The 17,785-nt window shown below is 36.9% G+C and overlaps 1 protein-coding gene across 4 annotated transcripts in view; it reads left to right on the forward strand.

The window, feature by feature from the left end:
- ttll7 (tubulin tyrosine ligase-like family, member 7) overlaps positions 1-17,785 on the forward strand; it is a 115,361-nt gene that overhangs the window by 55,918 nt on the left and 41,658 nt on the right. For all 4 annotated transcript variants that reach the window (XM_051912397.1, XM_051912396.1, XM_051912400.1 and 1 more), the window contains 2 exons: positions 14,262-14,356; positions 16,546-16,693. In XM_051912397.1, the coding sequence (XP_051768357.1) occupies positions 14,262-14,356; positions 16,546-16,693 (243 nt within the window). The remainder of the gene's footprint in view (positions 1-14,261; positions 14,357-16,545; positions 16,694-17,785) is intronic.

The following is a 17,785-nucleotide window of genomic DNA, read 5'->3' on the forward strand; positions in this document are numbered from 1 at the left end:
TGGGTAGAAAAAAAGATACACTTACTGCAATACAAAATAAATATTTCCAGGTAATTAAAAATCTAATAATTTAAAATTTAATTTAAAAAAAAAGATAATTTAAATAGATAATTTAAAGATAAAAAAAAGATAATTTTAAGATAAATAAAAAAAAAAAGGCACAAATGGTCACGCACACACACAAAACACACATTGCTAAAACAACTCAAACACTCAAATGCAGCAACTAAACATATCTAACATCCAACATTTCAAAAACACCAATACATATGTGCCCTTGGCTAAATAAACACTTAACGCACACATTTGCACACATACTGACTCACACATACTTACTCACTCACACACACACACACACACACACACACACACACACACACACACACACACACACACACACACACACAAGCTGCAGCAGCACTTTAGCTCTGGCCAAACAGCTAATGTTCTGAGGCTTTTGTACTGATTTTATCTTCTCTGCGGGTTTTATTCTCCTTCCATTGACATTCAAAACATTTGAGCCATTGATACGAGCAGGAACACAAACATGGAAACCGGAGAAACCTCACTCTCTTTAGCTCGCCTCGCATCATCCGCTAGACGTGGTGAGGCACCATTGTCCACGTCTTCACCAGAGCGCATCATTAACATGTTAATCTGGGTGCTGCTCATTCGCAGGGCTGCTGGGAAGGTTCGTCCACTCCACAGGTCAGACAGAAGCATCTGAGGGACTTGAATAGCCATTAGTCAAATGCTGTGGTGCAACATTGATATCACTGCCCCCCTGGGCCATCTCTGTCTTTTTCTCCCTCTTTTCTTTCCAGAAACTGCTCACACTGGAGCCGTTAAGCTGGCATGACGAATAATGCAAAGGCAGAGCCACAGAGAGAGAGAGAGAAAGAGAGAAAGAGAGAGAGAGAGAGAGAGAGAGAGAGACAGAGGGGAAACATGGCTTCTCAATTCACATCTTTCAGGCTAGTGTCTGGATGCTTTTGAAAGCATTTCTGTTCCAAAACGTAGCGAGCCGCCTACCTAGAAAGCATTTTAGGGCAACATAAGGGCGCTCCCGACAAGACAGCTGTCTTAAAAGGTAAGTGGCAACATTATGCTGCCTTCTACTTGGCTACAGTTTAATGCAGCATTGCGTGTATTTTTCAGAAGGCAATCCCACAATGCATTGTGACAAGCACATTAGGCGGTATGTACAGTACTATGTAGCAAATATTCTTGATCGTTATATCATATATTATCATGATATATTACATATATGGCAATATATTAAAAGTTGCATATATAATACATCCTACATATAGTATAATCATGTAAAGCAATACATACTATATAAGAGATCTTGTGATTTTTTTTTTTTTTTTTTGTATCGTTGCAGAATGTAAACTGTATTTTGCATAGCTCTCTCTATATAAAAAGTTGATATATATATATTATAGTGTTTAAAACTTTGTTTTTACTTCCAAAATGTGGAAAATATTGTGAAATATATTATCTAAAAACATGTAGCGCATGATCATTGTTAATTTGTTGGGATGTAAAAAGATTTCTTTATATGACAGGTTGTAGGGGAGGCTCTGAAAAATTAGAGAGTTTTATGATGTCTGCCAAAAAGGAAAGTTGGTTCAACAGCTATTACATTTTGATAAAAAATTACAAACTTTTTTTTTTTCTATTTGAAATGTAATCATTAAAAGTAAAAATAATCACAAAATAGAAATGTATACTTAACTGAAATGAATAATCTATTTCTGAAAATAGAAACATAATAGTAAATAGTAAGGTCAGTTTATTATAAATGTTGACAATGACAAATTTATACACAAAGTATAGCCCCCCCTTTCTGCATTTTTACATTTTCAGAAAACATCACTTAGTACACTGCAAAAAATGTTCTTATTTAGTATTTTATTTTTGTTTTCCAGTTCAAATATCTAAATATTCTTAAATCAAGATATATTTACTTGAGAAGCAAAATTACTTAAGATACGAAGTCTCATTTTATGAAAAATGTATCAAAATGAAGTGAGTTTTTGCTAAAAAAGAAGAAAAAAAATATCTGCCATTGGGGTCAGAAAAATATTTATTCAAAGGGAAAACAAGTGTATGATTTGTATGCAGTGTATAATTTATAAGCTGTTTTCCTCATGGGGACCAAAAAATATCCCCACATGGACAAGGATTTTGGATATTGCCATCTTTGTGGGGATATTTTCTCCCCATAACATAGGGTATACTTGAACCACACACACACACACACACACACACACACACACACACACACACACACACACACAAATACAGGTTTGTTTTGCTGTGAGGACATTCCATAGGCGTAATGGCTTTTATACTGTACAAACTGTACATTCTATCCCCCTACACCACCCATACCCCTAAACCTACCCATCACAGGAAACATTCTGCATTTTTACATTTTTTATAAAAAAATTGTTTAGCATGTTTTTAAAGCTATTTTAAATATGAGGATTCATGAAATGTCCACATATTTAATGTTTACGTCGTAATACCAGTGTAATACCCATGTCATTATACAAATTTGTGTCCTCATAAATCACAAAACCACACACACACACTCTCTCTCTCTCTCTCTCTCTCACTCAATCACTTATGCTGGTTGTATTCCAGCTCCATTTTCACTAACACAAATGCACTAGCAGTGATCTTTACCAATTTTCTGTTCTATCTCTTGGATTCCGTGTGGGTTTAATGTTATTGCAGTGACTGTACCTGCAGTAAGGACAGAGTAGGGGGAAAAAAAATAAAACAAATTGACTTTATTTTGTGTTTAGCTCTCGTGAAGGTTGTGTCCTTGACGCTGCTGGTTTTCTGACAATCATTAGAGAAGCAGCAAGTGTCCAGGGACAGGAAGTGCTTGTCAAGTGTTTGCCAAGCGCAGGTCAAGTAGAGCTTTAAGAGCTCACCCGCACACCCAAGATGGTCGAAAGCGCACTTATCTAATGCTCCACTTCCTACTTTTCTTAACATGACATACTGTAAAAGTATTTTTTAAGTCATGAGGTAAAAACTTAATAATAATATAATACAATTTTTAATTCATTATTGACTCTTCGTGTCATTCAAAACCCATATGCAGTTATTTTTTGTGGAACACAGAAGTAGCATTTTTAATAGAACTGTTACACAGCTCTTATCATAGAACTGTTAGGACAGTTTGCCATTTTGCAATAGCATTGTGTGAAACAGGCTTTAAATTCTTTAAAATCTGGATGCTTTTTTAATTTAATTTCATTTTTTTTTATTTATTTGGAGCTGGACAATGGTTGATAGTATGAACTGTTTTGTTTCTATTTTGTGTTCCATTAAGCAAACAAAAAAAAAAAAACAATTTGTCATTTTTGGGTTAACCATCCCCTTAATTTAGCTATGCTAGTCAGGCCAATTTGAGGTTTATGACGGTACATAGATAGTGGAGTTTATTTATTTATTTATTTTGAAGAACATAAAAAATTTATGAAGAACCTTCAAACACTTGGTGTATTTGGTGGTTTTAAAAATATTTTTAAATTCTACCAGATGCATTCATTTTTTAAGCACTATAAATTTGGTTTTTCGCATTAGGAATTCATGCATAAAACAGAATTTTACAACTGCCAACTTCCTTAAGATTTCTCACAAGATGGTCATAAATTATTCAAACATGCGTCATGGTATGAGATATCTGCTTTGCCATATATGCATCCACATACACACATATCTAACACATTCACTGTTGGGTTAATTTGATTTTCCTTGCATGTATTAATGTCATGCTTCTCTATTTAATTTTTATACTCTTAATTAAGTCATAAAGCTGTGGTTCAGTGAGTGGAAACTCTAGGTGGCAGTGTTGCTCTTTAGTACTGCTCTTTTCAGGTTTATTAAAAATTATTACAGGGAACTATTCATCTGTCTATATAAGAACAAAACTAAACTACTTAGCTTTTTAAATGCAGTCTCACAGGAAAAAAATAAATTAAAATAAAATAGTATCTTTTATAAAGGCCTGCATCAAAATTTTCTATCACCAGAGTGTTTATTTTGTATGACAGTCAGTGTGTGTTTGAGAATTTCTGATAGGGGGCCAGGTCAGCGGCTGGCCCCGAACACGCACAGAAACACTGATTGGGTTTCGCTGTTGGAAGCAGCCTCTCCAAATGCGACAAAAGAACAAAACAGTGATTGATAAGGATGTGAAACGCGATCCGCACGCCTCTCTCCACAGCTGCTCCATTAGCAGAACTCAGATCAGTATTCCTGCATGTACAGCGCGCTGAGAATTTGAGCAAGTGTTGTTTTGTTTATCCTGATGTTGTTTGTCCTGCATGCATGCACATTCAGTACTGTTGCATAGTAATACATTGTATGCTTTGAATCATTTCAAATATCATACTGTTATTTATAGCTATTATTTTAAAAAATCTATTTCTATCCCAGAAATATATATATATATATATATATATATATATATATATATATATTACACCTGAAAATTTAAAGCACACAACCGTTCATAAATGTACTCTTTGTTTTCTCAAAAAAATATTCAATTTTTTTCATAAAGTTTAGATATGTTTATACACTGTAAGAATGCAATATACAACACGAAGGCAAATATTTAAAATCTAATTAAACTTAATTTAAATTAACAGTATGCACTGAGTGAAATCATAAATCATAATCCACTCACTGTGGTTTCTTGGATTACTGTCAGGCCATGAATACACCAAAACTTTGAGGAAAAGTTACTTTCAGAAATTGTTATTGTGTGAAATTAAGTTTATTTATTTTACTTGATTAACTATGACCAAAAATCAATACAGCAGTATTTTCCCTTTTTTATGTGCAATTTATTTATTTATTTATTTTTCAACAAACACTTGACACTTGAGGAAATGTATATTGTGTTTTAAAGATAATGCGTGCCACTTTGTCTGTTAATAAAATAGAAAAAAGAGACAACTGCAAGTATCTTAAATGTTTAAACAGCCCAACACAGCAGCGTTGGCTTTTACATTGTTTGGGATGAGACTAGTATCTGTTTGCCTGACCAACAGAAATGAGATACAGTTGTGTTCTATGGTACTGATCGTTCAGCTTAGTAATCTTAGTATCTTTGTTATACTATTATATATCTTATATATATTGAATTCGATTTTATTTTTATATTTTCTTTTTCTTTTTCAATTTTATTTAAAATTTTATTAATTTTGTTGTGTTATTGTCATTTTTTATTATTAGCATTATTATTTTTGTAGTCTAGAACCTATTAAATGGAGTTTATGTCCATAACAGTCTATATATCTCTACCCTGGCTACACTCTAAGAAATGCTGGGTTAAAGAAAACCCAAGTTGGTTTGAAAATGGACAAACCCAGCGATTGGGTTGTTTTAACTGCTATTGTTTAAAAATGACTATATGGCTGGCTTAAAATGAACCCAAAATAGGTTGGAAATTAAAAATCAGACACATAATTACTAGAGGCAACAATAATAATCAAAAGGTGAACATTTATTAATGAGCAATTTAATACATTTTATTGTTTAATTATTATTCATTAAACTTATTAATAAATGTTAATTTCCAACATATTTTGGGTTAATTTTAAGCAAGCAATACAGTCATTTTTAAACAATAGTTGAGTTAAATAAAACTACCCAGCATGTTGGGCAAACATTTAACCCAACTGCTGGGTTAAAACAACCCAATTGCTGGGTTTGTCCATTTTTAACCCAACTTGGGTTGTTTTTAACCCAGCATTTTTTAGAGTGTAAGGTCCATTGACAGGAGAGATTTTTTTTATTTTTGAGTGTGTTATCGGACAAGCATTTTTATAAGATCATCAGTATTTTTGTTCTGTTCTCCAGGAAGGGAAAGCTTGTAAATGTGAAATGTGTTTATCTGCTATAGTTTGATTTTTGGTCAACTTTTAAGTGTGCAGTAGCATATGGACAACTTCAGAGCTAACAGACCCAATTTTGATTGTATGCAGTCTCTACAGGGATACATTAATCTCAGAACAGCTGGATTTCCTGTAGTTTGACCCCACATTCACACCACAACTCTCCACAATGAAGGTGTGCAAATTAAATATCAGTAAAATCTTTTGATGGTGTCAAGGAGCTTTTGTAAAATCTACTTGCGTCAGAACGATTTTTGTCAAAAGGTGTTGAATTATTAAGAAAAAAATTGAAAACATGGCTGACATCCTAAATCTGCAGGACTCCTGCGTGGCAGATCTTGATGAGGTGTCTTTGTTGCTTTGTGAAACGGGCCATCTGCGGGGCATCTACTCAGCGAGAGGTGACGTGGCCCAGCTCGGAGAGCTAAGAAAGCGTGAGCCGGATCAGCTACTGCTGCTACAGTTACTGCTGCTAAGGTTACGGCTGATACAGTAAATTCATTGATTTAGTCCACCCTCCCACCAAACCCCCCTCTGACGCTCAGTTGTGATGTAAATATTATCTTACGGTCCTCTCCTAAGCGATCACCTTTCTGAGGGAGATTAACATCCGAGCAGGGCAGCTCTATTAAGAGCCCAGCAAGGGGTGGCTGTGTGTGCTGTCATCTCTCTCTGTTGCTGCCATCTTTCTCAAACCGTTTGTCCGTGCTGACGCTGAAGCATTAATGCTGTGTGTCTTACACACTGTAATGTGCAAAGCTGTACCCAAAACTAATTTTTGCCATATCGGAATTGGCAGCAGAGTGAGCGAATGTTTTTGTTGTTATTTGTCAAAGATGGAATACAAAAGAGCATATTATTATCTGAGGTGAAGAAAACCCTCCAGGATTCTTACCTGCTGATAAATGGCGTTAGGAGTAGTCGTTCCAAAAAATTCTGCTGCCCTTTACTCATCCTCATCCTCATATCATTCCAAACATATTCCTTTAACAAAAGATATAAATATCCTATCAAACGACCATTGTATACAAAAATGTAATGTAATGTGGCATGGCAAAATGTTTAAAGATGTGAGCTGTTAACAAAAAGGTTGAAAATTCACACACACACACACACACACACACACACACACACACACACACACACACACGCACATATAATGAAAATTATTTCACCAAAATGTCTAGTTGACTTATCGGATAATCAATATATTTTATTTAAACATATTATTCCTGACAGCTAAATGAATAGTACTATATGAAGGAGAAAATTACTCAGTAATAATATAAAGAAGTAACGTAATTCTTTCTTGGCTGTATGTTTTATTTGAGATACATCATCAATAACACTCTTTTTGTATCCTAACACTTGACTTCTTGTATTAAATTTGATATTATTTCTAGTCTTTTATGCTTTTTATATTTTATAATGTTTTACAAGGCTGCATTTATTTGATCAAAAATATACAGTAAAAACTGTGATATTCTGAAATATTATTACAATTTAAAATACCTGTTTTCCGTTTTATTATATTTGAAAATGTAATTTATTTATGTGATGGCAAAGCTGAAGTTTCAGCAGCCATTACTCTAGTCTTCAGAAATCATTCTAATATGCTGATTTGGTGCTCAGTTATTATGTCACGTTCAGTTTTGGCTTCTGTTTCATTTTGATGGACTCTGATCACTGCCTCCTTTCAGCACTGGTTCCTCCTTCGGTGGCTCTGCTCAACTGCTTATCAGCCTTGGGCTCCTTGGTCTCCAGCTCTGCCTTGGTATGAGGATTCCCTGGCTGCACCTCGGGCCTCTGAGCCCATTACTCCGCCTCGGCCCGTAAACTAATTGGCTCCACCTTGGCTCCTCTCTCCCTCTGTTCCACCTGGGACCGTCATTCTTTTAGCTTCACTGGTCTCCCTTGTCCCTCCATCGCTCTTCCTCTGCCATAGACTGAGACTATAGCTCCACCTTATCCCTCCAACCTTTTCAGCTCTGTCGGGCTACTCCTTCCCTCCGACTTCTCCTCAGTGCCCACTCACAATGGCTCCGCCTAAGTCATCACCCTAGCTCCACCTTGGCTGCTCGTCACCACTGCTCCGCCTTGGCCCCCTTTTCCTATGGTGTCTTCTGGTCTCACCGTCCCTCGGACTGTGTCTGGGTCTCCAACACGCCCAAACTCCACTGGTTCCCCCGTGGTCTCTTCCTTGCCACTTCCTCCGCAAGACCCCCACCCTCCCTCCACTTATGTTGTTCCTCTCACGGTGCCAGGAGGTGCCTACCGGGAAGGGGCCTTAATGTTACGTTCAGCTTTGGTTTTCTGTTTTGTTTTAATGGACTCTTAAGCTGTGTCCAAAATTGAATACTTCCCTACTATATAGTATGCGAAAAACAGTACGCCAAAAGAGTAGTATGTCAAAAATAAGTCCTTAAAAACAAAACCAAAAAAATAAATAAATAAATTGTTTCACTCCGAGCAGAATCTGTATTTCAACGTTTCTGTTCCAGCGTTCCTTCTGTATTATTAACGCTCCGAAACTGATTTGTTTAGAAAAAAATAACGGTTAATAACGTTATTTTTTAACTTTTTTGTTTGTTTGCATGTAGCCTAATAATAATAATAATAATAATAATAATAATACGTACAGCATTTTATTTATTAAAACAACAAAGAGAGTATTTGCCGTCTTAGCCAATAGGCCTACAATTATCTGCATGGTTAAAAATACTGACGCTATTCCTGAGAGGGAAAAAAGATATGTCGCGTATAGCCTACGTCGCATTTTATTATTACATTCAGAAATAATGTAATTTATCAGTAAAATAAATCGTTGTCATGCGGTGAATCCGGCCAGTCGTGAAACAGCTGTGTCGTCATCAGAGCTCGTGCAGCTCCTCTTCAGAAACTGCGCTGGCTAACTCAGGCGGCTGATCTCGAATCGCTCTCGCGGTACTTTGAAGCCATAAGTCATGGCGTTGGCGCTGTCTCAAGTCGGACAAAATTTCTTACCGGCATGCACTGCTTCAAGTCAGCTGCCGATCGGTCTGTGCGGCGCTGCGTCAAGTCAAAGAATATACACTAACAAGAAGCGACACTCAATAGAACGTTCCATTGCAACACCGGCGCCCAGCAGCAGCCCTGCGTTTCCGCCATTTTGGGGTGTAAGCGACTCGGCGGTCCACTAGTTTCTATGGCAATATCAGCTGCTTTGTTAAAAAAAAAAAGTACATTAAAGCTGAAATCCAACCTGAATGTTGACAACACAGAATAAAATACTATCACTAGTGATCATCAAATCCTTTTAACAGCTTATTTTACAGACTTTGTGTAAGCCTTCCACTTTTTTTCACAAAACCTTTTTGCTCTCTAGAAAAACAGTCAGTTTGGGTTAAAATTCTTTAAAAGATCTAGTATTAGCATTAGGCTTATAAACACTGAATTAATACCAACATATGAAATTAAATTAAGGACATGCATCAGAAAAATTGGGAATGTTGGACAATAAATATATGAATATAACAGCTTGCTTTTGCAGTGTTGTCTAATGTCCGTTAAAGCAAACGTGTCCAAAAGTGGGAATTATGCGATAACGGACACAGCAATGCATCATGTATTATAAGATTGTTATGTTTGTAGCGTGATCCATTAAAACGTACAATATAGCCTATTTCAATTCAGACCTAGTGGAGTGATACTATTATTACTATTACTCCACTAGGTCTGATATATTGTTCGCTGCAAACATGATGATCTTAAATTTATTAATTATTAATTTACCATTAATAAATGTGTAAAAAGTTGCATAAAATGGAAATACTCAATAAAGTAGGCCAACTACGTTACCTCAGATGGATGAATGGTTGGATTCCACAACTGATAAAATAAAACATATATAAGACAATACAACATTTACTGTAGGTGCCATAAAACTTACTGATGATTTCATTTTAAAAATGATCTTTTGCGCTTCTGATTTGGCAGTGAAATTCGTCGATTTTGAGTGCATAAGATGTGAAGGATTCTATGGTCCAGTTAGTATTTTCACCCCATAATGGCGGCCGCACTACCGGCGTGCCATCTAGTGGCTGTTGCCCAAAAAGTATCAGAGTGTCGCCTCTTGGGTTCTATATTCTTTGATCAAGTCGAACAAGCCTATTGTATATTATAGGGAGATGAGAGGGCCTGTATGTCTTACCATTGGAGAATGCGTAACGGCTAACTTAATCACATGCTCACCTCTCAGCCTATTGCGTAATGGCAGTGACATCAGTACCCGCCATTCAAAACTCCTTCCCTGCGTACCGCCTATGCGTACCACCAGAGCCGGAGCGTTAGCATTAGCCGTTATGCTTTTTTAGCTAAAGGTTGAAGGCTTGCCTTCCAATGGCTTTGTACATAGTATTCGAAAAACAGTAGGTGAAAAGTTCCCGGATGACTTACTACTTTCACCGAGATTCTGAAGTGCACATTCGATGGATACTCTACTATCCCATGAGGCCACTGGAGAGGATTTGTGAATGGCAGTGAAGCCACGCAACTGACTCTGGTAGGTCACATGCCAGTAACAACTGTGATTATATTTAAACTAATAATATTACTGTTTTACTGTATTTTTGATCAAATAAATTAAGCCATGGTAAGCATAAGAGACTTCCTTAAAAAAAAAAGAAAAAAAAAAAAAAAATTAATTCTAACTTTTGACCGGTATTGTATATTTCTTAAGCTAAACTATGGCAGGTTATTAAGAAAGTTCTAAGCATTTTTCACTTGTATATCTTGAATTTTAGTTGTTCTTCTGTCTTTTGCAACAATATGAACAGCAAAAGACTGAGTTTCTGGTCAACATTTCAAATACTGCAGTACTGAGCATAAAAGCTAAGAATGAATATTATCATACATCACTGCGATTGTGCAGATATCACGAGCTGGTCTCATTTCCTGTGCAGTTTTTTTTTCAGTTCCACTGAGAAAATAACTCTGGCATCTGATGAATTAGCTTGTGTTGGCAGGAATGTGACAGATTATACTAATGCACGGAAAGACATTCTATTGCTCAATTATCTCTAATTAACTGCTCAAATGATTCTGAATGGTTATAAATGATTTAATTCAAGCAAATATGTAAAACAGAATGCAAAGCTTTGGTTTTTATGTGTTTAGATCATGCCATTATTCTGGCCAAAGCGAACCAAACAAAGCTGATCTGACAAATATAAAACATAAATGCACGCTTATCACACTGGATAATGACAGAATGAAAGAGCTCACACAATATATTTGCATTTAGTGATGATTTCTTTCCCAGTCAGCTGTCAGACATCCATGAAGTGGCAGCACTTGAATAGATTCTTCGTGTGAAAAGATAAAAGATTTTGCTGATCAAGTGGTGACATTTATTGGCATTATCATTGGTGGTTCTGTTACATTCTCTGAAAGGAAGGACCCCAAAAACAGAAAAATGCTCAACATCACTTTATTGCAACACAAATATAAAACAGTGCGAGCCGCTGGGCTCCCAACCAACCCTGGGCAATAGGCAGAGGGAAATTCAAATAGGCTGGGGTCGAAATCCAGATCAGTCCATCAGCAAATAATATCCTGTCGTGAGGTGAGAGTCAAGGTCAGACAGACAGAAACAAGGGGCAGACAGTATCCAAGCTCACGGTCAAGATCAGGCTGATTGTCAGAAAACAGCAAGGAAGTCCAAGCAGGTAAGTAGTGCACTGAGGGAGAATCCAGACTCCAAAACCAACCAGGTCAGATGGTCAAAACCAGGAGAGTTGTCCAAGACCGGAGAGTTCTGCGGGACAAACAGGCAACCGACACAACTGAACAGAAGGGAAAAATGTAAACAAAAGAAAAACTAAACAAAACAAACAGGTATTCCAAACTTAACAAAATAATGGCAAAAGAGGCTGGAGACACAAAACACACTGACAGAGAACAGAGGGATACAAAGGATATATATAGCACAGAAATCAAGAGATAAAGAGAAACAGGTGAGCGATAATGAGTGGCCGCGCTGATTGTAGAGTAGAAGAGACAGAAACAAAACAAGAGAAAACAAAACAAAAGGAGTGATCAAACCTGAATTCTGACAGGTTCATCATAATGGACTGGTTGGTTTGTTGCCTGCTGACACATTTGCTATGGTGTCTTTGTCCCAATCAGACATCATATTTAAAGAACAACAGCAGATGTTTTGTCAAGTCAAGTCACCTTTATTTATATAGCACTTTTTACAATGCAGCTTGTTTCAAAGCAGCTTTAGAATGATAGCAGGAACATAAATTTGGCTGTATAGCATCTCTAGAAGAAAACAGAATCATTGTCCAGCTTAAGTAAGTTCAGTATTGATTAATTTCCATTGTATAAATCATTAATTAATTTAGTCCATACAGTAGCTCTGGAGAAAACAGTGATGTCCTCTTCCAGCTCAGTTCAGTTTGCGTACGATGGTGTCAATGCTGGCAGATCAGTAATATTGCTGAATATTAAAGGATTAGTTCACTTCAGAATTAAAATTTCCTGATAATTTACTCACCCCCATGTCATCCAAGATGTTTATGTCTTTCTTTCTTCAGTCGAAAAGAAATTAAGACGGCTACCAACGGGTTGAAGGTCCAAATTGCAGTTTAAATGCAGCTTCAAAGGGCTCTACGTGGTCCCAGCCGAGGAATAAGTGTCTTGTCTAGTGAAATGATCGGTCATTTTCAAAAAAAAACAAAAAAAAAAAAACTTTTTAACCACTAATGCTAGTCTTGCACTAGCTCTGCGATGCGCCACGCATTATTTAATCACGTTGGAAAGGTCACGCGTGACATAGGCGGAAGATGTGGGTGAGTAAATTATCAGGAAATTTTAATTCTGAAGTGATCTAATCCTTTAAGTGTCTCTGACTAAGCAAGCCAGAGGTGACAGTGACAAGGAGCCCAAACTCAGAAATGACAGAATGGAGAAAAAAAACCTTGGGAGAAACCAGGCTCAGTTGGGGGGCCAGTTATCCTCTGGCCAAAAAATGAACAGTCCATAATTTATGATTCAGGCAGCATTACAGGTCAGAAGTCAGATTGGGATCGGAACTTTCAAAATATTTATTCCAGTTCCATCTGGTTGAAGATTGGATTCTGATTGAAGATTGGATTGTTTTGTCATGTAACACGGAAGCCAGGAAATGTCTTTAGCACTGAATAGAAGCAGATAGCATCAGATCACATTTTGTCATGATATGCCTTTGTGCCACACAACTCGATGTAAATAGACATCCAGTCTGTCTTCCATTTTTTGATTTAATGGCACCACCTACGCCATGAAATGTCATGTGAATTGTCTGGTAATCACCGGCTGTGCTTTGAAAGCTCGGCAGCAAACAAGATCAAAGTTGCAATTGTTTGAACTTTGAACGTTGCGTGACCTGCATGCAGTACTTCACTCCATAGAGGTCATCATTTACTCACCCTCATGTTGTTCCAAACCCATATTTTTTTCTTTCTCTCAGGGATCAAAATTTTAAGATTTGTTTTTCATTCTTTTTTCCATGCCATTACAATGAGCGGACAATGAAGTTTGACCCTTTCAAATTAAAAAATAAAAAAATAAATAAAAATAAAAACAACTTGTGTGTTTGTCAGTCTCTCAGGCTGATAGAAGACTTAGTTAATACAGTTTTACGTACCAGAAAAATGCATTTAAAAAGACAAAACTGCAGACAGTTTTGGATACCAAACAAAATGGATGTCTTCTGGCATGATCTGGAAAACAGGCTAGTTCCAATATGACATGGAGATTCTATCTAATATTTTTTGGTGAGCAGGATATCGGCACAATCTAACATGGTGCATTCAAGAGAGTTCATAAGAGAGTGATGTACTGTCAATACCTGATTTATTACCTGATTTATTACCAAAATTGTCTAACCTTTTCAATGAATTTCTTGAGCTGGTGCACAGTGATTCATTCACAAATTAGACTGATCTGGTTCTTGACTCATTGACTCAGTAATCTAGTCTCAGCAGTTAAGAACTCATTGGAAGGGATGTTTATGAGTGAATAATGATGTACATTTCTTTCTGTTTCTCACACAAAGCTGTCTTTGAAAGTACATGAGACACTCTGTATTCTCAACATCAGAGACAATTGCGGTTTTTGGGACGTTGAGACAGAACTTGTTTTTAATGAGAGCTGATGCCCTCTGATTTCAGTAATGGGTAATAGTGACCATTTCTACTGTGGCTTCTCAGTCCCCTTTAAAAGTTGGTGATTGCTTCAGGTTTTGATTTCGAAATTGAAGAAAACAATATGAAAGCAAAAACATCTCTCTCTTTTTTACCTCTACAGATCAATCGTGCCCCGAGTTTTGGGACAGATCAAAAGATTGATTACGATGTGAAGAAGGGGGTTTTACTCAACGCCCTGAAACTGCTCAACATCAGGTATGGAGCAATACTCTCTCCAGAGTCCCATTAGAAAGAGAAAAGAATGAGTTTATCAGAAAACTCACTCTCCATTGTTGGCCATCCACCATTCGTTTGTGTTTTCCAAAATATTGATTCCTTGATCTCTACTAAAAAGTTACCTGAAACTCTCTGATGGGTCCTCATGCATTTGTTTTTGCTACTGTTTGATTTGAAAAAAGAATGAAAAGGATTGTAGAGTTTTTGTTTATTGCAAGCACATTACGTGCAGAACCTCTAGTATTTACAATATGTTCTGTTGCAGTGTGAAGGCCCCAGAAAGTATTTGGACACTTGGACACTTAAGCTACACTTAAAAATATCTGAAAGTCACTGCTTTGCATAACAAAATATTAAAACAAGTGGCATTTGCAAACAAATGGTGATAGGGACCTTTATACAACTGATATCAAGGTTTTTATAAGATGTATGAAGTCAGTTCATACAGGTTTCTTAAGTAAAGACAAACTCAAATCAGGATTGACAACCACAAAATGTCACAATACTTGCCTTCATTTTGAACAAGATATAATTTTTTTTTTTAAACAAATCTCACTTGCTTTGAATTGTTTGGGACCACTGTATTTGTGTTTGAGTTTAAAGAAGTATTATTGGTTGAAGTTAAACTCTAGCGACAGGATATTTGGGGGAAAAACTATATTATTTCAGTTTTTTTTTTTTTTTTTTTTTTTTCTCAATTTAATGGTTGAATTCAGTTTTAATAATCAAGAAGCATTCTAATCAATTAAATTCATCAAACTTTAACAACATATTAAAAAAAAAAATCTTTGCAATAACAGGGCCCTATGAAATGTTTATTTTTTATGTTTTAATACAAATTTATTATCAAAAGGCAGTAATGAAATGAAGGTTTTCTTTTAAAAATCAAAAGTTTTAAAATCATACATAGGGCAATCATACAGCAGTAATAAATAATAAACATTAAAATAAAAATATACAAGTGCTGTAGATATTTTAAAATTATAACCATAAAATCCACCTAAAAAAAGTAGTCCCACTGCTTAAAAGGGATTTAGACCAGGGGTGCCCCATAGCCAGGGGGTCCGCAAAATAAATTTAGGGCCCTATAATTTCCACAATGCAGAAAATGAGGACATAATCGTGGAATCCAGTCATAAAAATGGAATTTACAATATAAGGTGGAATTTGGCAAATTTTGGATGAATATATCAAAAGTAGGACTGTACACTTGATTAAAAATTGTGATATGCACTGGTGTCTGTGAATATTAATGCTCAAAAAGACTGCTATTTAAATATGAAGTCTGCATGTTTTGTGTGTCTCTCTGTGAATGGGCAGTTTCGTCTATACATATACTCAAGCACGCAAGATGCTTGTGGTGTTTTTAGTGTCTGTCGTCTCACTATATAAGCACATGAACACATGAACTTAATCCTGTGGGTAATATTTTTTTAAAAACTGAAGGATGAATCATAGTTTTTTTTTTTTTTTTTTTTTTTTTTTATGACTTTATTGTATTTAACTTAAAATATCCCTTTATGTTTATTTGTGTGTTTGTATGTTGTGAATGTTTGCTTGTGCATACTTTCTAAATTTAGTTGTATGTCGGTATGCGGGGTATCCGGTGATTGATTACCGTAGACCTGGCCTTCAAATCCAGGTCCACCCTTTGTACTAAATATACCAGAGTGGCCCAACAATGGTCCTAGAGTAGGAAACAACAGCAGACAAACTCAATACAGCAGTGGATCAGATTTCAAGGATGCATTGCTACCATTCTGCCGCAGTGATTTTCTTGGAAGTCTCCACAGACGTTTACTGTGTCCCAACTTATCCAGCTGAGTTCTTACCAGTAACACATCAAAGCGACTCCTGTGTTATTTCCCCAGCAGTGGCAGGACAAAACCAATAACTCAGCGACAAGAACTCAGGAGTGTGAAAGTCGTATCAATAAAACGAGAGGGTTCCCCAGTGACTTAGGAGCCCACTGACCCTGAGTGGCCACTTACAACAGCAAATTTGAAGGGCCAGTGAGCGATGAAATCTTGAAGTGCTGAATGCTGTCAAGTCGAGTGATGTATGGAGTCTCGGAGTCTGTCAGGATTTCGGCTGGGAGTTTGGGCTACTTTGAGTGCTATTACTTGAACATTTCCTGATTTTTTTTTTTTTTTTTTCCTTCTACCCAGAGCGAGTGATAAACGACGGAATCTGGCCCAGCAGAAAGCGGAAGCCCAGCGACGGCTGTACGGACAGGGATCCACGCGGAAACTGACGGCTGGATCATCGGAATGGGAGAAACAACGTCACCTACTCGAGCGCAGGAGAGAGGAACTGGTGCGACCCATTCAGCTGTTAGAAAGCAACGTTTTATTAGGTCATGTTTAAAGGGGGGGTATCACACACAGTTTCTGCCAATCTCATGTTAAACTTAAGTACCTATAGAGTAGTATAGCATCCTTCATATCGCCGAAAAGTCTTTAGTTTTATCATATTTATAAAAGATACATACGCTGTACCAAGTCTTTCCGAAAACAGCCGAGCGCCTGGAGGCGTGTCGTATGAGCGGAGATAGAGTGACGAGCTGTCACGCGCAGCTTTTGTGTAGAGATCGTCTGCAAGCTATCAATGGTCAGCTAAATTTAACACGCACAATACGCCATCACATTTTCCATGGATAACTTTTGAATCACTATAATGAATATAGCGTATAGTGAATGATGAATAATGAATTTATGAATCCACTACGTTCGTATTGTTTACATTATATGCACTTAGGCGCCTATTGCCAACAAAACAGAAATTTTAAGCAGTTTTACTCACCACCTGCGGTTCCGACTCATGACCGGGATCATTACCGCTGTGACCGCTCCATCTTTCAGCTTCAAACGATCTGTAAATCCACTGTAGAACTGGGCCTTGTTTATGAAAATATAAGCACCGATCCTGAGGGCACGAGCAGCCACAGAAAAACACAAGATATTCTCCATTCATTTTAACCAATAAAAAGTGATTGAAACTATCTATTGGTTCTAAACTATCTAAACTATTTCTATGGTTATTTTAATAACAAATATCGAGAGCGCATCAATGTAATGCTTGAGCACAAATCTCTGAGCTCCACTGGGTTCTTTGGCAAGCAAGGTTATCTTTCCCTCACAACCAAAAACACACTTCTTTGGTGACATTGTTGATTTCGTGGTCTAAAAACAAAGTGACAAATCTTTCTCGAGCAAGTTCTGTGGAGCGCTGCTGATGACTTCCGTAAAGCCGAACGAAGCGCGTTGATGGTTGTGCTTTTGCTCTCTCGCTCTGGTCGACGTGTGTGTGCGCGCGCGCGCTCTACCGGGAGAATTGCCCGTACAAGGAATTCCGACCCCGTTGACGTCACACAGGTCCATACTCGAAAAAAAACCCCCCGAAGATCGT

Source organism: Ctenopharyngodon idella, chromosome 11 (assembly GCF_019924925.1).
Source record: "Ctenopharyngodon idella isolate HZGC_01 chromosome 11, HZGC01, whole genome shotgun sequence".
Classification (NCBI taxonomy): Eukaryota; Metazoa; Chordata; class Actinopteri; order Cypriniformes; family Xenocyprididae; genus Ctenopharyngodon; species Ctenopharyngodon idella.